This window comes from Mus pahari, chromosome X (genome assembly GCF_900095145.1).
Source record: "Mus pahari chromosome X, PAHARI_EIJ_v1.1, whole genome shotgun sequence".
In the NCBI taxonomy this organism is placed as follows: domain Eukaryota; kingdom Metazoa; phylum Chordata; class Mammalia; order Rodentia; family Muridae; genus Mus; species Mus pahari.
Genome location: NC_034613.1, coordinates 91,881,067 through 91,898,046, shown reverse-complemented (window position 1 = coordinate 91,898,046; position 16,980 = coordinate 91,881,067). Strand labels below are relative to the sequence as shown.

Genomic DNA, 16,980 nt, shown 5'->3' with positions numbered 1-16,980 from the left:
CAAATACCCCAACAGGACCATTCCAAACAATCTGCTTAGCTCGGGCCACGGCCTCAGCATATTTCTTGCTGCTCTCAGTACCACAGTCCAAACCCTGGAGGGTAGAATTCAAAAGAGGATAACTGTTAAGAAAACTTACTAGAACTAACGTCTACCAAGACCATAATGTAATGCTGAACATCAAGTTTCTTCTAGGGCCAGACAGTCGTGATGCATGCCCTTAGTCTCAGCATTTTGGAAGGCAGAGGCAGGCAGATCTGTGAGTCCAAAGCCAGACTTGTCTATAAAGTGAGTTCCAGGACAGCCAAGGCTACAGAGAAACGCTGCCTTGAAAAACAAAGTTCCTACCAGAATCAAAATGTACCCTTTAGCTCCCTTTAACTTATATGTATATGCCCTTTGATAAAAACATTCAATTTTATGTAAGATCAAGTAAGGGAAAAACCTCATGTTGCTTAATAAAGACATTCTTAATGGCACTATAACAGTCAAGACCCACATCAGTGGCTCTCAACGCAGAGTGATTCTGCCTATCAGAGCAAGTGCCAATGTCTGAGGGCATTTTTGATGTCATAACTTGGAGTGTACACAAACAAGTGACACACTGTAACTGGTGGTACTAGACGTGCCACAATATAAATAGCCTTATCACAGCTAGAACTCCTCAAGATTCCAGTAGAGACTGAGAAACACTGAACCCGATCAGTTGTGTTCAACTTCCCACGTATGGGATCTCCAGGAAGCCATGCTCAAACGGGTGTTGGATCCCATTCCTATTGAAAGTCTTTTTTTTAAATAAGTTAATAAAAAGTTGTTTAGTTTTTTTTTGGTTTTTCGAGACACAGTTTCTCTGTATAGTCCTGGCTGTCCTGGTACTCACTTTGTAGACCAGGCTGGCCTCGAACTCAGAAATCTGCCTGCATCTGCTTCCCAGTGCTGGGATTAAAGGCGTGCGCCACCATGCCTGGCCCACTTTGATTATCTATGTTTTGTGAAAGTTTTTAATTTTTATCTCTTACGATGGTTGTTATTATGGGAGCACGCACAGGTCAGAACAATTTTTGAAACTGTTTCCTTCCAGTGCAGGTCCCACAGATATAGCTCAGGACCATCAAGCTCATGTAGCTTGCAATTTCACCCACTGAGCCATCTCGCCCATCTGAATGTTTGCTTACAATGGCTTGTAGCCATTAGCACTGTAATCCAGAACAGATTAAACCATGAAAGTACATAGTACTTGTCTCAAAAAAGAAAGAGTACTGCCTGTAGCACATAATGTAAAACATGTACTGAGAAAGAATCAAGTGGGTTTGCCCTCTTATTGATGAAAGCAGCAGCAATCTACTAGCACTGCTTCTACCCAGGGATTTGCCCTCAGGTCCCCACTGTATTTGCAGTGCTCTTTGACAGTTCCCATGGAAGACTAGTAATATGCCTGTTGGAAGAACTCAGGGGTAGTTCACTTCTTAACATCTATGAGACACACAGATGGATCTCTAATGCCACAAAAAAAATCTGCTAGATGAATGAATGGATGAATGAATGATGCCAAGAATTTCTGATCCCTTACATAAGCAAACAACCAGCTGACTCACCATCCAGCCAGCAGGTATACCGGAGGCCACAGTAGCTTGGCCAGTCTTGGCATTCTCATCAAATTTGTCAGCAGTGACAAAGTCAACAGGCAAGGTAATCTTCACACCATTTTTCTNAGCTTTGNACATGAGATCTTTGACAATCTTGNCTCCTNCTTCATCATACANAGATGTGCCAATCTCCATGTTGTTGAGCANCTTAAGGAAGGTAAAGGCCATTCCACCACCAATGATCATCTCATTGACTTTGTCTAGCATATTATTGATCAGCTGGATCTTGTCTGCAACTTTAGCTCTAGAAGAGAAAGCAAGAATCATCCAGGAAAGCACAAGTGATGGGTGGAGTGCTATATACTCAAAGCCACAGTAGGGAAGCAACAGAAGTACTGCCTAAATTTTCCTTGTTTCTCCAACCCTCTGTGCATTGATCCATGTGTAAAGCCTGGGGTTCATTCTCAGTACCATAAACAGAAAAGCAAAGCTTCCCTATCTAAACAACCATGCTCCCATCCAAAATTCACAAGGCCCAGATTGCCAGATTAGTAACTGAGGATGTGAATGAAAATAGTCTCGGGCTGGAGAGATGGCTTAGTAGTTAAGAGCACTGACTGTTCCTCCAAAGGTCCTGAGTTCAAATCCCAGCAACCACATGGTGGCTTACAACCATCCGTAATGACATGTGATGCCCTCTACTGGTGTGTCTGAAGACAGCTACAGTATACATACATATAAAGTCTTTGAAAAAATGTTCAATAAACATTAAAAAAAAAAGAAAATAGTCTCCATTGACTATTTGCATGCTTAGTCCCCAGTTGAACTGTCTGGAAAGAATGAGGTATGGCCTTGTTGGAAGGAATATCACTAGGAGTGGGCTTTAAGGTTTCCAAATCCCATACTAGGCCCAGTGTGCCTCTCTGCCTACTGCCTATATATAGATCAGGGTTCACACTATCCTTAGCTTTAAGTGTTCAGAAATCTTCCAACATATCCCCTGTGGTTAAAGACTGCTGTATTTCAGGCTTATTCTGAAACCTCAATACCACCAGCAGGGGGCATTCACTCACATATTCCAGGTCTTCATTCAGAACAAAGCCAGAGAGCTCAAATGTTAATGTGAAGAAGCCAAAGACCAGAGTCTAATGCTTTTAACTCATTGAAAAAGGTTCAGCAGGGCAGTAGTGGCCTTTAATCCCAGCACGTGGGAAGCAGAGGCAGGCAGATTTGAGTTCAAGGCCAGCCTGGTCTGCAGAGTGAGTTCCAGGATAGCCAGGGCTACACAGGAAAACCCTGCCTTAAAAAAATATATAAAGAAAATAAAGAAAATATCCAATAAAAAAATAAAGTTAAAAAAAAGATGTTTAAAAAAAAAGGTTCACAGGGCTGGTGGGATGGCTCAGAGGTTAAGAGCACTGGCTGCTCTTCTAGGTTATAAGTTCAATTCCCAGCAACCACATGGTGGCTCACAACCATCTATAGGGGACCTGATGCCCTCTTCAGACAAGCAGATGTGTATGCAGTAGAGCTCTCATTACATAAAAAGAAAAGGTTCAAAGTTTTCAGGATTTTAAGACAACACAAAACCCTATACACATCTTGGTTTCTCCAAGGACCCTGAAACAGAGCTCATGACCTCTAGAGAGCAACAATGTTATGTGAAACTGACACAATTCTAGAGTCAATTTTTCATGAGGAAACGCTGGGTGTGCATTAGTCACGGAGGGTGGGGGAACAGTCCATTGAAGGGTCATGGTTCTCTAAGCAGAAAGAGGCTACTGCCTAACAGCTATGCCAAGTAAAATGCAGCTTTTTCGTCCAAGCAGTCCAAGTTCCTTGTTCCTCCCTGCATCTCTGACCTTACCTCTGTAAACAGTCCCTTTAGTAAATTGTCCTCAGTTACCCAATGTTATAACCACTACCAGGCCAGGCTAACACTTATTTAAATATGATCCACAAGTGTTCTTTCATACCCTCCCAAGATAGCCAGGAAGGGTCGCTCTGGACTCTCCAAAGCCTTGGCAAAGTAGTTCAGCTCCTTCTTCATCAAAAATCCACCAGCCTTCTGTGGCAGATTCACACCCACCATGGAGCTAGGGAAAGAGAAAAATGTATTCAAAATCTAGTTAAATTGTACCATGTCCTCACCTAGAAGTCAGTTCCATATTACTAAACTGCTTTCATCACTTCTAAGATACTAAGAGACTGATTTCATCCCTAAATTGCAATAAAGCCATTTACGTCTTAGGTAACTTTTCTGACTATTTATAATCAAGGGTAAAAAAAAAGCAGTGACCTGAAGTGGAATTTAAGATACCCAGGAAAAGGGTGGAAAGATGGCTCTTTCATTTGCTGTTCTCGTAGAGGACCCGGATTCAGAACCAAATCCTCAAAGTACACAGCTCAAAAGCCTCTGTAACTCCAGCCCCAGGGAAACAAATGCCCTCTTCTGGCCTCTGAAGGTACTGCATATACATGGTGCAGAGAAACATACAGGCAAAACTCAATAGTAAGGGAAAAAATGCTCAGTTAATAGTTTTCAATAGGCCGAAGGTTAAATCACAGAATATAATCAACCAGTTGATGAGAACATGTTTTGACAGTATGTTTCCAAAGCTAAGAAAATTCTACAGAAGGCATTCAAAGTTAGAGAAGCCTGTTCCTGAAGCTATACAAAAAAAAAAAAAACTTTATTTATTACTCCCAATTTTTTATCTGTATTTCCACTTTGAATCAGGATATTTAACAAGGGTCATATAACACCAAGTAGAGAGAGAAGTTAAAAATATCTCTTGGTTTTTATTGTCACCCGAAAACCTAGAGTTCCCTCGAAGAGGAACCCTCCAGCTCAAAGGAGCCTGTGGGCATGTTTGTGAGGCACTGTTCTGATTGCTAATTCAAGTAGGAGGGCCCAGACTAGGAATGATGGTACCATCCCTAGGCTGGTGGGCCTGAACTATAAGAAAACTGTCTGGCACTGGTGGCATTGAAGAATCAAGAGGCAGGTGAATCTGTGAGTTCAAGACCAGCCTGGTCTACATGCTGAGTTCTAAGCTAACTAGGGCTAAATAAAACATGAGACTGCCTAAGCAGAGGCCAGTGAATGAGCCAGGAAGCAAAGCTTGAATTCTGTTATTGATTTCTGATTGTGATTTAGAGGCATACTCCAAGTAAACCCTTTCTTCCCATAAATTGCTTTTGATCTAAATCACAATCGATATAATAGAAGATTGTAATCTCTAAAAACAGTCCAGAATTTGAATGGCGCAGGTGCCTAAGATCATTGTGCTCTGCCTAGTACTGACAAGGTATTTTTTGGTACCTGTGGGCTCGGTGTGCAGTCCCAAAAGCATCATTGACATAGACATCTCCTAGTTTGGACAGTGAGGCTCGGAAAGCATCAATTTTGGCTGGCTCAGCTTTAACCTGCAGAGAAAAGTTTAAAAAGAAAAATCTAATATAGAAAATGTTGATGACTCCAAAAAACTCCAAAAGCATTTCAGGCCACCATGACTTAGTAGGACAATAAGTTTCACAACTAGCAACAGGGTCAGTCATTTGGTCATTTCTTATCCCCTCTGCCTCTCCCTGAAAACTGTACACACATATACACATATATATTCACACACACTAAATATATAATAAATTTTTCAAATCAAAAATGTTTGAGGGAAAATAAGATAAATTGAAAGCTTTTCATGGAAAAAATGCCATAGAAACTAACAATCGGGACAATTCTCATTTTTGACCTGACAATGGGTACAAGGAAGACAATGTTATTTTTAACAACATAGACACACTGAATAACATTCCATTATGAGGGTGGACAGATTGCCCAGTAGTTAAGAGCACTTGCTGCTCCATCAGGACACATACTGGAGCTCACAACTAACTGCCTGGCACTCCAGTATCAGGGAATCCAACACCCTCTTGTGGCCCTCTTTGGGCACCTGTACACACATACAAATACCTCATAAAAATAAAATTGAACTGACTTCATGTTTGTGTCCAGCTTGAACTTTCAGGCATTCTAAGCCATTAGACTCTAAATAGCAACTGACCCAACTAAGTCAGATACATAGTCAGTTCATTGATTCCTGAATAAAACACTCTGCATCAACTTTCCAGTTGCTCCTGCCATTTCTAAGCACTAGTTTGAGTCTTGAGTTTCAGTTTAAAAGGGCAGCAAATTTTAGGTCAGCATTTAACTAGTAGTACTGTAGCAAGCACGCCAAAGCAGGGTAGGGCCAAGCTCAGGGACTGTGCTGCTAAGAAAAGAAACTGCTTGAAAGCAAGCACTCAGGATGCAGTAAGAAATGTCAGAGGTCAAAGGGGAACTGATGCCTCAGAGCATCTTTTTCTCACATCATTGAAGAGCCAAAGAAGAGAAAATACTAGGAAGTGCCATTCATGCCCCTTCTAACCAAAGGGTAAATCCAATATCATGCTCAAAAAGGCGGCTTGAACAATTTTAGTAGTTGAATTCTGCTGTCAGGTCTAGTAGCCAGTCTAGTGGATTGTCTACAACAGCATTTCTAGGGTAATGGCAGGGGAGTAGATTCAAACTGTGCACAATTGACTCCATGACCCAAAGTCTACAGCATTTGCCATGTGGATCTTTGTAGGTAAAGCTTGCAGATCTAATGGACTTTCATGAACCTATAAAGCCCAGCAACAGTGACTTCAGCAAAATGACTGCCTTTCTGAAACCAAAGCCCCTTCCTTTAGCAAATGATGACACCTGTACCTACATATGTTTATGAAAACATTATACTTCATTAAAAAAATGCCTTTAGCCAGGTGTGCGAGGGCATGCCTCTAATCCCAGCACTGGGAAGATGGAAAAGACCAGGAGTTCAAGGTCATCCTAGGCTACATCAAATTTCAGACCAGCCTAAGCTATGTAGCACATGAGCTACATGAGAACTTATCTCAAACCACACCCACCCAACTCAAAAGAGAAATGCCTTAAAGTAATCTCACTATTGCCGTTACCTTCACTCAATACTCATATCATCCAATAGAATTCATGTATGTTTTCAAAGAGATTTCAAACATGAACAGAAAGAGAACATCTGCACTGCTGGTCACATTCCATTCCTTGACAGATTATGCAGCTTGTATACTCTTTGGTAACTCAGAAACATCATGCTGTGCATTTATACAATTGTTTGTACCTGGGGCATTGTCCACTACCACTAAGTCACATCCACAGACCCCCATCTATACATTTTTACATTTAAAAAAGTTTGGGAAAATAAAGTTTCCTCTATTCTTTCATCATGGCCTCGTGCAAACTCAGGCCCTATGGCCCAAGAATATCCAAATCACAGGTCCTACCTTGTTCCCAGAAGCATCTTTTCCCTTCCCTTCCTCCTCTACATGAAAGCGGAGGTTCTCCAGCAGGATGACAGCCCCAGCCGCTGGGTTGGCACAGGCATTCTCAACTTCTGGGCCCACACAATCCTTCAAGAACAGAACATCCCTGGGGAAGGGGGGAGCAAGAGATGAAGAGACTGGAGTGGCCTGAAAGCTGAGACCCAGTGGCAGGCAGCCTGCTGACGACCTCACCTCCCAGCTCGCCAGCACCACAACCCTGTACTCACTTGCCCAGCAGAGATTTGAGTTCGGCAGCAACTGGCTCTAAGGAGTACTTGTCAGGCATGGGCACACCATCAGGCCGGCCCAGGTGGCTCATAAGGACAACCGACTTGGCTCCATTGTCCAAGCAGAATTTGATGCTTGGAACAGCAGCCTTGATCCTATAACCAAGAGAAAAAAGACAGAACAATGTCATTCCGAGGAATTAGTGGGAACTCTTTGAACTCCTGACTTCACAATATAAAGCTCCCTTTCTTTTCTTCTTCAAGTTTCAAATCTGACAGTTGCAGAATTCCAGCTGAGTTCAGGAGAAGATGAACATGATACAAAGCTGCCACCTGGCCTTACACTGTCTCATTATAGAGCTGTTCCTCATGCAGGAAAGAACTTAGCAAGCCCGAAGCTGCTGTCTATAGCAGCACCTGCCTGGGTTAGCCGGTTCAGGAGCTGGGGATGCACCTCAGTTGATACTTCCCTGGCACGCACAAAGCCCTGGGACCAGCAGCACCACAAACTGCACATGGTGGTGATGCACATCTGTGAACCCAGGACTTGGGAGGTAGAGGGAGAGAGAGACTCTGAAGTTCAAGATCATCCTCGGTAAGGAACAGCAAATTTGAGGCCAGCCTCAGATACATGAGGCCATGCCTCAGCTTTTAAAGTACCCCCTCAGTGCTGACAACAGCTGTTCACTGGTTCTTCTACTCTGTAGAAGCAAGGTAATGCATGATCAACACCTGCTCCCTCATTCTGAAATCAGTAGTTGCTAGGTAGAAGGTACCATTGTGACCAGAGTCACTTGGTACAGACCCAAAGGAAGTGAAATTAACATACAAAAAGATATCTGTATTTATTATAGCACTGTTTACAATGGCTAAAATGAAAGAGTCTACCTCATTGCCCATCAGCAGAGGGTGAGAAAACAAGGTGCCATTCAGTCACAAAACATAAGATCTATACACACATAAATCTTTTAAAAAAATTTTTAATTTAAAATAAAAAGCTAGGCTTTGTAGAATACACCTATAAACCAACACTTGGAAGGCCTAAGCAAGAAGGTCCCCAGGTCAAGCCCAACATAAACTGAAACAATGTCTCAGAATGATGTTTTGAAATAAAGTCTTTCTTATAAATTTTCTCAAAAACAGTGCTATTATATAAAAATCCCATTTCTGCGGGGGTACTGGAGAGTACACACTGGTTAAGAAGGCTTGCAGCTATTTTAGAAGGCTGTTCAGTTTCCAACAGCCATATCCGCTAGCTTACAGCCACCATAATAACTTCACCTGCAGTGGATCCAATGCCCTCTTCTGGCCTTCATAGGCAACCACTCCCCCCACACACACACACACACACACTCACAAATCTTTACAAAGAAACTCTGGCTGGGCAGTGGTGGCGCACACCTTTGATCCCAGCACTTGGGAGGCAGAGGCAGGCGGATTTCTGAGTTCAAGGCCAGCCTGGTCTACAGAGTGAGTTCCAGGACAGCCAGGGCTACAGAGAAACCCTGTCTCAAAAAACCAAAAACAAAATAAAATAAAAAATAAAAACAAAGAAACTCTGCTTCTTAAGCTAGTGCCCAAATTAGAGGCACAAGCAAACCAAACTTCCCACCAACACCACCACCAACAAAATACCTTATCTGTGCAATTTAGAACAAACCGTGACTGCATGCAATGTTAAAAATTACTGATAGTAACAGTCCTAAATCCAGACTCCCAGGCGCTAGGATTAGAGGGATACACCATTATGTCAAGCTAGATTTTAGTGCGGGTGGGAGGGTAGGGGGTGAGGGGAGTTGTTTGTTTTGTTTGTGTGGGGTTTTTTGGCGTTTGTTTATTTCTTGAGACAGCGTCTCTCTACAGGCCTGGCTATCCTAGAACTCTGCTGCTTTCGGTCTCAAGATGTCTGCCTCTCAAGTGCTGGGACGAAAGGCACAGGCACACACCACCACACCCTGCTTAGGACTGTTTTTTATACAATATTTTTTCGTAAATTTAGAATATTAACTCCCACACTGACAGGCTAGTAAATCGAAACCATGGCTTCAACTGCTGTACTCCCAGTGTGGAAAGAAAGGAATTTGTACTCCAGATACTCAAACAACTGCAACCCAAGCCAGGTTCACGAGGAATCTTACCTTTGGTTATTTGTTATCTGGTTGTTCTTCATAGGAACGTTGAAGTCCACCCTAGAAAAGAAAAAAGGTTTCAGTTTCGTAGCCATGATCAATGTCTTGGTCCCTAAGTATTTTATTGAAACCGTTAAAAGACAGAGGGTTGGCAAGATGGCTCAGGGCACGGGCACTTGTTGGCGAGCCTGACCACCCGAGTGTTATCCCCAAGACCCATGGGTGGAAGAAAGCCAGTTATCGTCTCAACTCCACAAGTGACTGAGCTTAATTCTGTTTAGTATGATGTCTCTGTAGCAGTCCGAGGGGGTATCAGGTAATAAGTAATGCACCTTGACTCTAGTTATTTTGATATTCCTTCTGACTCCTTGCGGTAACATTCCCCAAAGAAATTTAAAAAACAAAAAACAAAAACAAAAATCACAGCAAGAGAACCTCCTTTTTTCTAGAAAATGCCTGACTGGAGGCTGAATAGTCAAAACAATGCTTCAATATAAGATAATAGTGGCTTTCAAAAAACCTGAAGGGAAAAAAATGAGATGTGCCTCCGCCCACTGACAATAGGTAAGTGGGAGGCATATGATCAAAAAACTGCAAGCTAATACAATGAAGCTGTCCCTTTTAACCTAACGGATTACTACCTCTCTTTTTTGTGGTGGTGCTGGGGACTGAACCCAGGGACCTGAGCATGACACCCCCAGTCCTGTTTACCATTAGGAACCAATTCAGAACTCTTTCCTACGGGGTGGTGATTTTACTGTCTAAGTTCTGTCTGCCATGATTTTGAGAGATTCATTCTGCGGTGTAGCTTGCTTTCATTCACCTTCTGAATGAACACTGAGACCAAGTATATACCAAGACATCCACGCAAGACATCCACACAAGACATTTTATTATTTTTTCTTAAATCTGTGAAATGAGTACAGTATCTGGCTAAGAGTTGTAAATGTGAAAGGTTTAGAAGTGCCACATGGTATCACACTGGTGTTAGTTATTATTATATGCCACTGATTCCCCAAACTATAACTGCTACTTGAAAGAACTATAGTAAAAGCATTACTTTTGGTACCACTCACTAAGGGGCTGCAATGAGGGGTCAAGACTGCTACTGGTCTTGATTGTGAAACTCCATCTTTCCCATTTTCACTGCTCTTTCCCGTCTGCAGCAGTGACCACAAATCCTGCAGGTCACTGGCTTCCTCTCCACCCTGAACACCAATCTACCTCACCAAGGAGCTTGAGGGAGATACTTCTTGATTCCAATTGAAAATTAAAAGGCAGTGTGCCTCTGAACAAAGAAATGCACTCTAGTTGGTTTCAGGCACTTAAGACACCCTCTTTAAATATCCCGAGCAGGCCCTTGCCAGCCTTAAAGTGCAGACCACAGATCAAATATCCCATTACCAGGACTGAGTTCCCCTCTTGCAGCCTCCTAGAAAAGATAATGGACAAAAGGGTTAACTGCACAGGGTGGATAGTGTTGCTTCCTGCACCCAGAACCTTACAAGAAAGAAGGAATGAATGCCTTTGAGCTAAAATATCCAACCACCTGTGGGTCCTATCCAAGCTGTGATGGCATCAGCTTACCAATGAAAACTGGATTAGTTCTCACTGACCTCTTGATTGCCTTTGACCTTCACTCTGTCCTAGACTTACAACTCGGCCTTTAGCTTCTCTCCTGAAGACTCCAAAGCAGGAACAGTGTTCCTTACACACATCACTTGTTCTCGTGGGGGGTGGGGGGACACGGTGTATACACATACATATATACATATATACTGAGCATATATACACCTATATACATATATACTGGGGAAAACTGAGTTTCTATGTAGTCTTTGCAAGCTTTTACAACTTCGTAATTACTCCAAAATAAAACTTTTTAAAGCAGAGTGGTGGTGGCTACAGCACACACCACAGGAGGCAGAGGCAAGAGTTCAAGGTCAGCCTGGTGAGTTCTAGGACAGCCAGGGCTAGAGTGAACCCCTGCTTCAAAAAAACAAAGCAAAGAAACAAAACAAAAACTTTACAGAGAACATTAAATTAGAATTATCAAGTCTTTGTTGAAATCTCAGGATTCCAGGTCCCGTTCTACTAAAACCTCAAGGGAAGGAACCATGCCTGCCACTGCCTCGTGGACTGATTGCTAAACTCTGCTAATGTGAAGGTGCCTGCTCTCCGTTTTCCTCTCCCCACCAGAACTGTTGCTTCCAAAAGTCCCAAAAGAAAACCAGTGAGGTTGGGGGAAGAAAGTACAAGAAACAGAAGTACTTTGCCAGCAAGCAAAGGATGACTAGGGACCTATGGGTGGAAAGGAAATGACATGACAAGAATCAGCAGGAAATGTACTCACACGGCCTTGTAAAATCAACGAGAGTGAGGCGGAACCTGTTGGGGTTTCTGGCTTATTTTAAAGTTTCTCCAAAAGGAACTGGGGTGTGACTCAGTGGTAGGGTGCTCAAGCACAACGTGGCTACTGTTTGATTCCCCAACACAATGAAAACTAAAAGTTTCAAAACAAATCAACTTCCCTTGCCAATTTAAAGCAAGGGACTAGTCAAAAGACAAGAATGCCCTTCTACAGGGGACGCAGGAGGCCCCATTTCTGAAGCACTGCCAGCAACTACCACAAAAGAGGCACTGAAACAAAAAAGGTATTGAGCTCACCCAGGCATGGCTGCCTAGACTCCCCAGAGAAGCCTACAAGGCAACTCCCCATTAAAGATGTATTAATCTGGAAACCAAGCAACTTCACTACTTTGGCCTACATATGGACAAGTACAATGTATCCATATGACAGAAGGACGGCAAACTCGACAGATAAAGTCCATCCCAACCTGTCCCTCAGTCATCCTGTTCAAAGAGCTAAAGAGGCCCAAATCCTAGTCCTGGCTCTGCAACATTCTCTACAGCTCAATACCCTTCACCGTGCCCTTTTCCATCAGCCAAAGGAGGCCAGCCAGTCTTTTCCAGGCTTAAAGGTTAACCTGTGTTAAATGAAACTTGATTTGGGGCTAAAGAGAACTGTTGCCTCCTATCTCACCCTCAGTCAGAGTTAATTCCTTTAAGATAGTTTCTCGGTGGAAGATAGCATAAAGTCCCAAACTGCCATCCCAGAAGTGACCAACACAATGGCCCACTGTCTTGTCTTTGAGCAGCTGCATGCATCTGGAAATATCAGTCTCAAGCCAGTAGTACCTGTCTCCCTCACAGGATGACCCTTTTGTCTTTAGAACAGACTGAAAAGCTAGCTGGAAACTGCCCTTTATGATTACGGTGGCTGGGATTTCTGCTCCATCCTGATCACTCTATCCCATTTGGGCTAACATTTAAGTGTTTTGCACAAACATAATACTTGGTTCTGGATATCAGCCCAGTAAGAGAAGGCCATCTACCAATACTGGCTACGATAAAATATGTGCCTGTACAATTCTCTGGTACTGAGGCCAGAGAACCTCTGCTCCCTTACATGTGTTAGTATCTAAAGGATGCCCTCCCTCACGTGAACTGGCCCAAATCTTCAAAGGGACCAGGATTACTGCCAATCAACTATCCGCTTCCAAAGAAGGTCAAGCAGGCAGAGTAGTCGGTCACTGCGACTATCTGTGGCCCTTAAAAATTCCCATCCTTGGGTCCTTGTTACATGAACAATCAGGGCCATCAGTTATGTTATCTAATCATCATCCTTCAATCCTGGCAAAAAAAAAAGTATACATTATGAAAGGCAAAAATAGAGATGATGCATACACCCCAGTAATTCTTTCAGGTAAAGGAGAAGCCAAGTTAAGTCAGTGACCAGGGACCCACATGTGTCACGTGCGTGGGAGCCTTCTTCAGTTCTGACATCCTGCTTCTTTAGCCACCTCTGAGAGTGAGGTTACAGGCCTCCAACTCCCGGCGGCCACACCCTGCATGTGTCACAATCCTGATGCAAACCCCAAGGCCAGGAGTCCAACCGCAAGGTAGGGCAGCAGAGGCCTGTTATATAAGCCGTACAGAGCTTCATCCAGTGGGCCTCACCCTCCCACCCACAATTCTTTGGGGAGAGGGACCTCCACTCGAGAGTATTTTGAGCAACATCTTTGGGAAAGAAATCTTTTGTACCAGGACCAATGAAATGTGGGCGGTTTCGAATTCGTCACGGATGGTCCAAGGATCTTGGGGGAAGGGAAACTAGCTAAATGACCTTTCAAGGTCCCTCAGCAGGGGCCTAGAGATTTGCAGGATAAGTATTAAGTCCATTCTCGCTACAAGAGACGAAACCGCACTTCAGAAATGGGAAAAAGATTGAGTCTTGAGAATCTGAGCCCTTTATCGGTGGGATCAACTCCCTAAAGGACACTGTTGATCGCTTTTTAAGCTAGAAGAAAAGCAGTTAGGACGCAGAAATGCAAACTCGAACACAGTCTCCGCCCCAATGGGGTGAGAGGAACAGCCTTAACCTCCAAACCCAGGACCCCCAAGACCCAGCTGAAAAGTAAGTGCAACTTAGAATGAAGGGGAAAGCGTGCTTGCCAAGGCCAGAGAGAATGTGGCCCCAAGGGCTTGAGGGCAGCAGTACGGAATTACCTCATCACGACCCGCTTCCCCTTCACGTCCAGCTTGTCCAAAGTCAGCTTGTTGGAAAGCGACATTTTGGCAACAAAGTGAGATCCAGAGGCCGGGAGATGAGGAAGAGGAGAACTGTGCGGCAGACGTGCGCTTTTGAAGCGTGCAGAACGCCGGGCCGCGGGAGGACCTACGGGCGCCCGCTCCGCCCCTGGCCCCGCCCCTGTGCCCGCCCCCGGACCCACCCCTTCCCAGTCTCTGCGCCCAGAAAGCGAAGGAGCAAAGCTGCTATTGGCCGCTGCCCCAAAGGCCTACCGGCTTCCATTGCTCGGTGGTGCTGTTCATCTGCACGAGGCTGGTGGGACGTGCTACTTCCATTTGTCACGTCCTGCACGACGCAGGCTGCGGGGCGTGGGGGAGGAGAACTTCCTGACTAGGGGAGGAGTAGAGGGTGGCGCGAAGGGGCCACCCAAGAACGGAGCCGGTTGGCGCCTACCGGTGGATGTGGAATGTGTGCGAGGCCAGAGGCCACTTGTGCAGCACCAAGTGCCCAGCGCGGCTGCTAAAGCGCATGCTCCGGACTGCCTTGGGAAAAGCGCCTCCCCTACCCGGTAGAATTCCCAGGCGCCTTTTCTAGACCTTTGCAAATGTCATCATCCCCTTTTGGAATCCTCTGCTTTCTCAGCTCCCAAATGGAAGTCTACATAAGGTCTTACTTAGTAATCGAAAACTCTCAGAAGTCAAAAAAGGACCAGGCCTTCCCCTCCCTCCTTTTATAATAAAAAGTACAATATAATTGCTGTGGTTACATTATTCATAATGACGAATACATACAGCATGTGTCATGTTAACTAACAATGCTCATAAAATTCCTAAGTACGTTCTGTTATTAAAGATGAAGTAACTGATAGACAAAGATGTAGTGTCTTATCAAGATTGCAAAGCATCTAAGTGATCATTTCAATCCTGGGCCACTGGGATTTAGATTGCTTTGGGAATGTAGCTCAGTGGTAAAATGCGTGCCAGAGGCCGTGGATCCAACCTCCAGCACTGTTTAAAAACAAAATCAAAACTTTAAATGTCTACTGACACTCATTTGGGCTAAGGACGCTGCTCAGTGGTAAAGTGCTTGCCTAACAGTCTGAGGCAGAACAACTAGTTAGGAAATTGAAGGGCACATGAGAAATGTAAACCCTTCTTCACTCTCCTGTTTTTTTTTTCCTTCCACCTCTCTCACTGGCTGATACCCAGGAGTGACTGGCCAAACCACCTCTGGAAATTACTATATTATGTGAAGTAACTCAGAAAGACAATACCATGTGTTTTCTATCATATGCAGCTTTTTATATAAGCATATACATGGAGAGGGTAGAGACAGGTCCACGAAAGGGAAAATAGTTTTAAGAGGAAGGAAAAAGAACTGGGTAACAGGAGCCACGTGATGGAAGAGACAAAGGACTGCAGGAATGCTGAGAGCCCCCCCCCCGTGGTTATCCAATAGCAGTAGTGCAGTCTGAAATCGGATACATACAAGTGACTTTACACAGACTGAGAAGGTTGTCCTTACATATTTAAGTACACACACACACACACACACACACACACACACACGAAAAAAAAGGCCATGAATTTTGAGGTCTGCACCTTTCCCTGCTAATTGATCTCACTGACCCTGCATTTTTTCTTTCTGTTTTATCAACAAGCTAACTGCTTCGCTCCAAATCCTGGTGAAATTCTTTTCCATGGTGGATGGCAAGGTCTCTGGGCACATGAATGCACCCTACCTCCCCAGGTTCTGAAGGAAACTCCATAGTGCCAGCAATGCTGAAATGAATGCCCTAATGCCAGCTACAGATCTCTACATATAACTACCTTTTCATTTGTGTTTATCCTTGCCTGTGGAGTTTTTTGCCTGCATGTATGTCTGTGTTTAAGATAAACATTTGTTTTTGCCAATCCTTTCCAACTTTTCTTCCTTTCAACCCTTCTGGGAAACAACTCCTGGAAATTATTTCCAAATGATTCTCTGGACTTCCTATCATTTGGTAACTATTCCATTCTGGCCGAGTTATCATTGTAATGAGTCAAACTGTCTTCAGATAAGGTAGAACTACAATATTGACTGTCGAAGAGGAAACTATGCAAACATAGAGTGTGACTCCCTAACTTAATGATTCTTCCCAGTTATTAAGCACTTGCTGTTTGCCAGGCACTGTGGAGGGCTGAATATACATGACTCACTACTCTGCATAAGAACTTTATGAAGTAAGTGTTATATCTTAAACACAAGAATATTGAAGATTATAAAGATTGGGAAGTTTTTTTCCACTAGTGGCCTAAAATCACAGAGAGAAACAGCCAACGATGAGAAGAAACCTGTGACAACAGAAAAACCTGAAAAATAGAAAAATCAACAATTATACAAGTGAGGTGGGGTAAATATGAACCAGATCCCTTGGGGGTTATGACAATGTTAGAGACATGGTTTTCCTCCTAACAGAACTGGAAACCCCGTTCGTTACAGTCAGTTACCTCACCAGTTCCCACCTTCCTTGCTTACAGAAATCCGATTTAATAGAGCGTTGGGTTAGTGGCCAGTGCTCAGCAAAGATAGGCTTATCTCCTAGCACCAAAGGATAAATCACTGTTGACCTAAGCTGAGCCTGGCAATCCCATCCCCCTACATGCCCCTTTGTCACACATTGGTCTAGGAATGGGCAGTGACCCAACTTAGGTCAATGAGATAAAAAGGGAAGTCTCCTGTTCTGGGAACAATGGAGATCAGTGAGAAAAGCAAGCCCTGCACATATATGGACTCATTTCTAATTAACAGAATGATGGGAGGTAGCTATGGAGATCTCTCCGTCCCTCCCTCCCTCCCTCCTTCCCCCCTCCCTCTCTGATCCTTCATTCTGGGAACAGCAGCTGCCATGTCTTAGGTTCATTCAAATAGTTTCATGAGGTGGCCCAGATAGTGAGGAACTCAGAGTATCTTTCAACAGTCAGCACAGAAGTGAGTCTTGCTTCCTGCAGTTTTGTAAAGGAGCCAGCCACCTTCCAAGTGGACTCTCTCACCCCCAACTCAAGCCACGTCTGCATATAATTACA

At 43.9% G+C, this 16,980-nt stretch overlaps 1 protein-coding gene across 1 annotated transcript in view; it reads right to left on the bottom strand.

The window, feature by feature from the left end:
- The window catches only part of Pgk1 (phosphoglycerate kinase 1), an 18,684-nt gene extending 4,630 nt beyond the window's left edge, over positions 1 to 14,054 (bottom strand). Inside the window, exons 1-8 of the mRNA XM_029534573.1 lie at positions 13,894 to 14,054; positions 9,334 to 9,384; positions 7,196 to 7,351; positions 6,930 to 7,074; positions 4,912 to 5,015; positions 3,563 to 3,682; positions 1,596 to 1,890; positions 8 to 94 (exon numbers count right to left, since the gene is read on the bottom strand). Coding sequence (XP_029390433.1) covers positions 8 to 94; positions 1,596 to 1,890; positions 3,563 to 3,682; positions 4,912 to 5,015; positions 6,930 to 7,074; positions 7,196 to 7,351; positions 9,334 to 9,384; positions 13,894 to 13,958 — 1,023 coding nt within the window. The 5' untranslated portion in view covers positions 13,959 to 14,054. The remainder of the gene's footprint in view (positions 1 to 7; positions 95 to 1,595; positions 1,891 to 3,562; positions 3,683 to 4,911; positions 5,016 to 6,929; positions 7,075 to 7,195; positions 7,352 to 9,333; positions 9,385 to 13,893) is intronic.
- Positions 14,055 to 16,980: the final 2,926 nt, after the last annotated feature.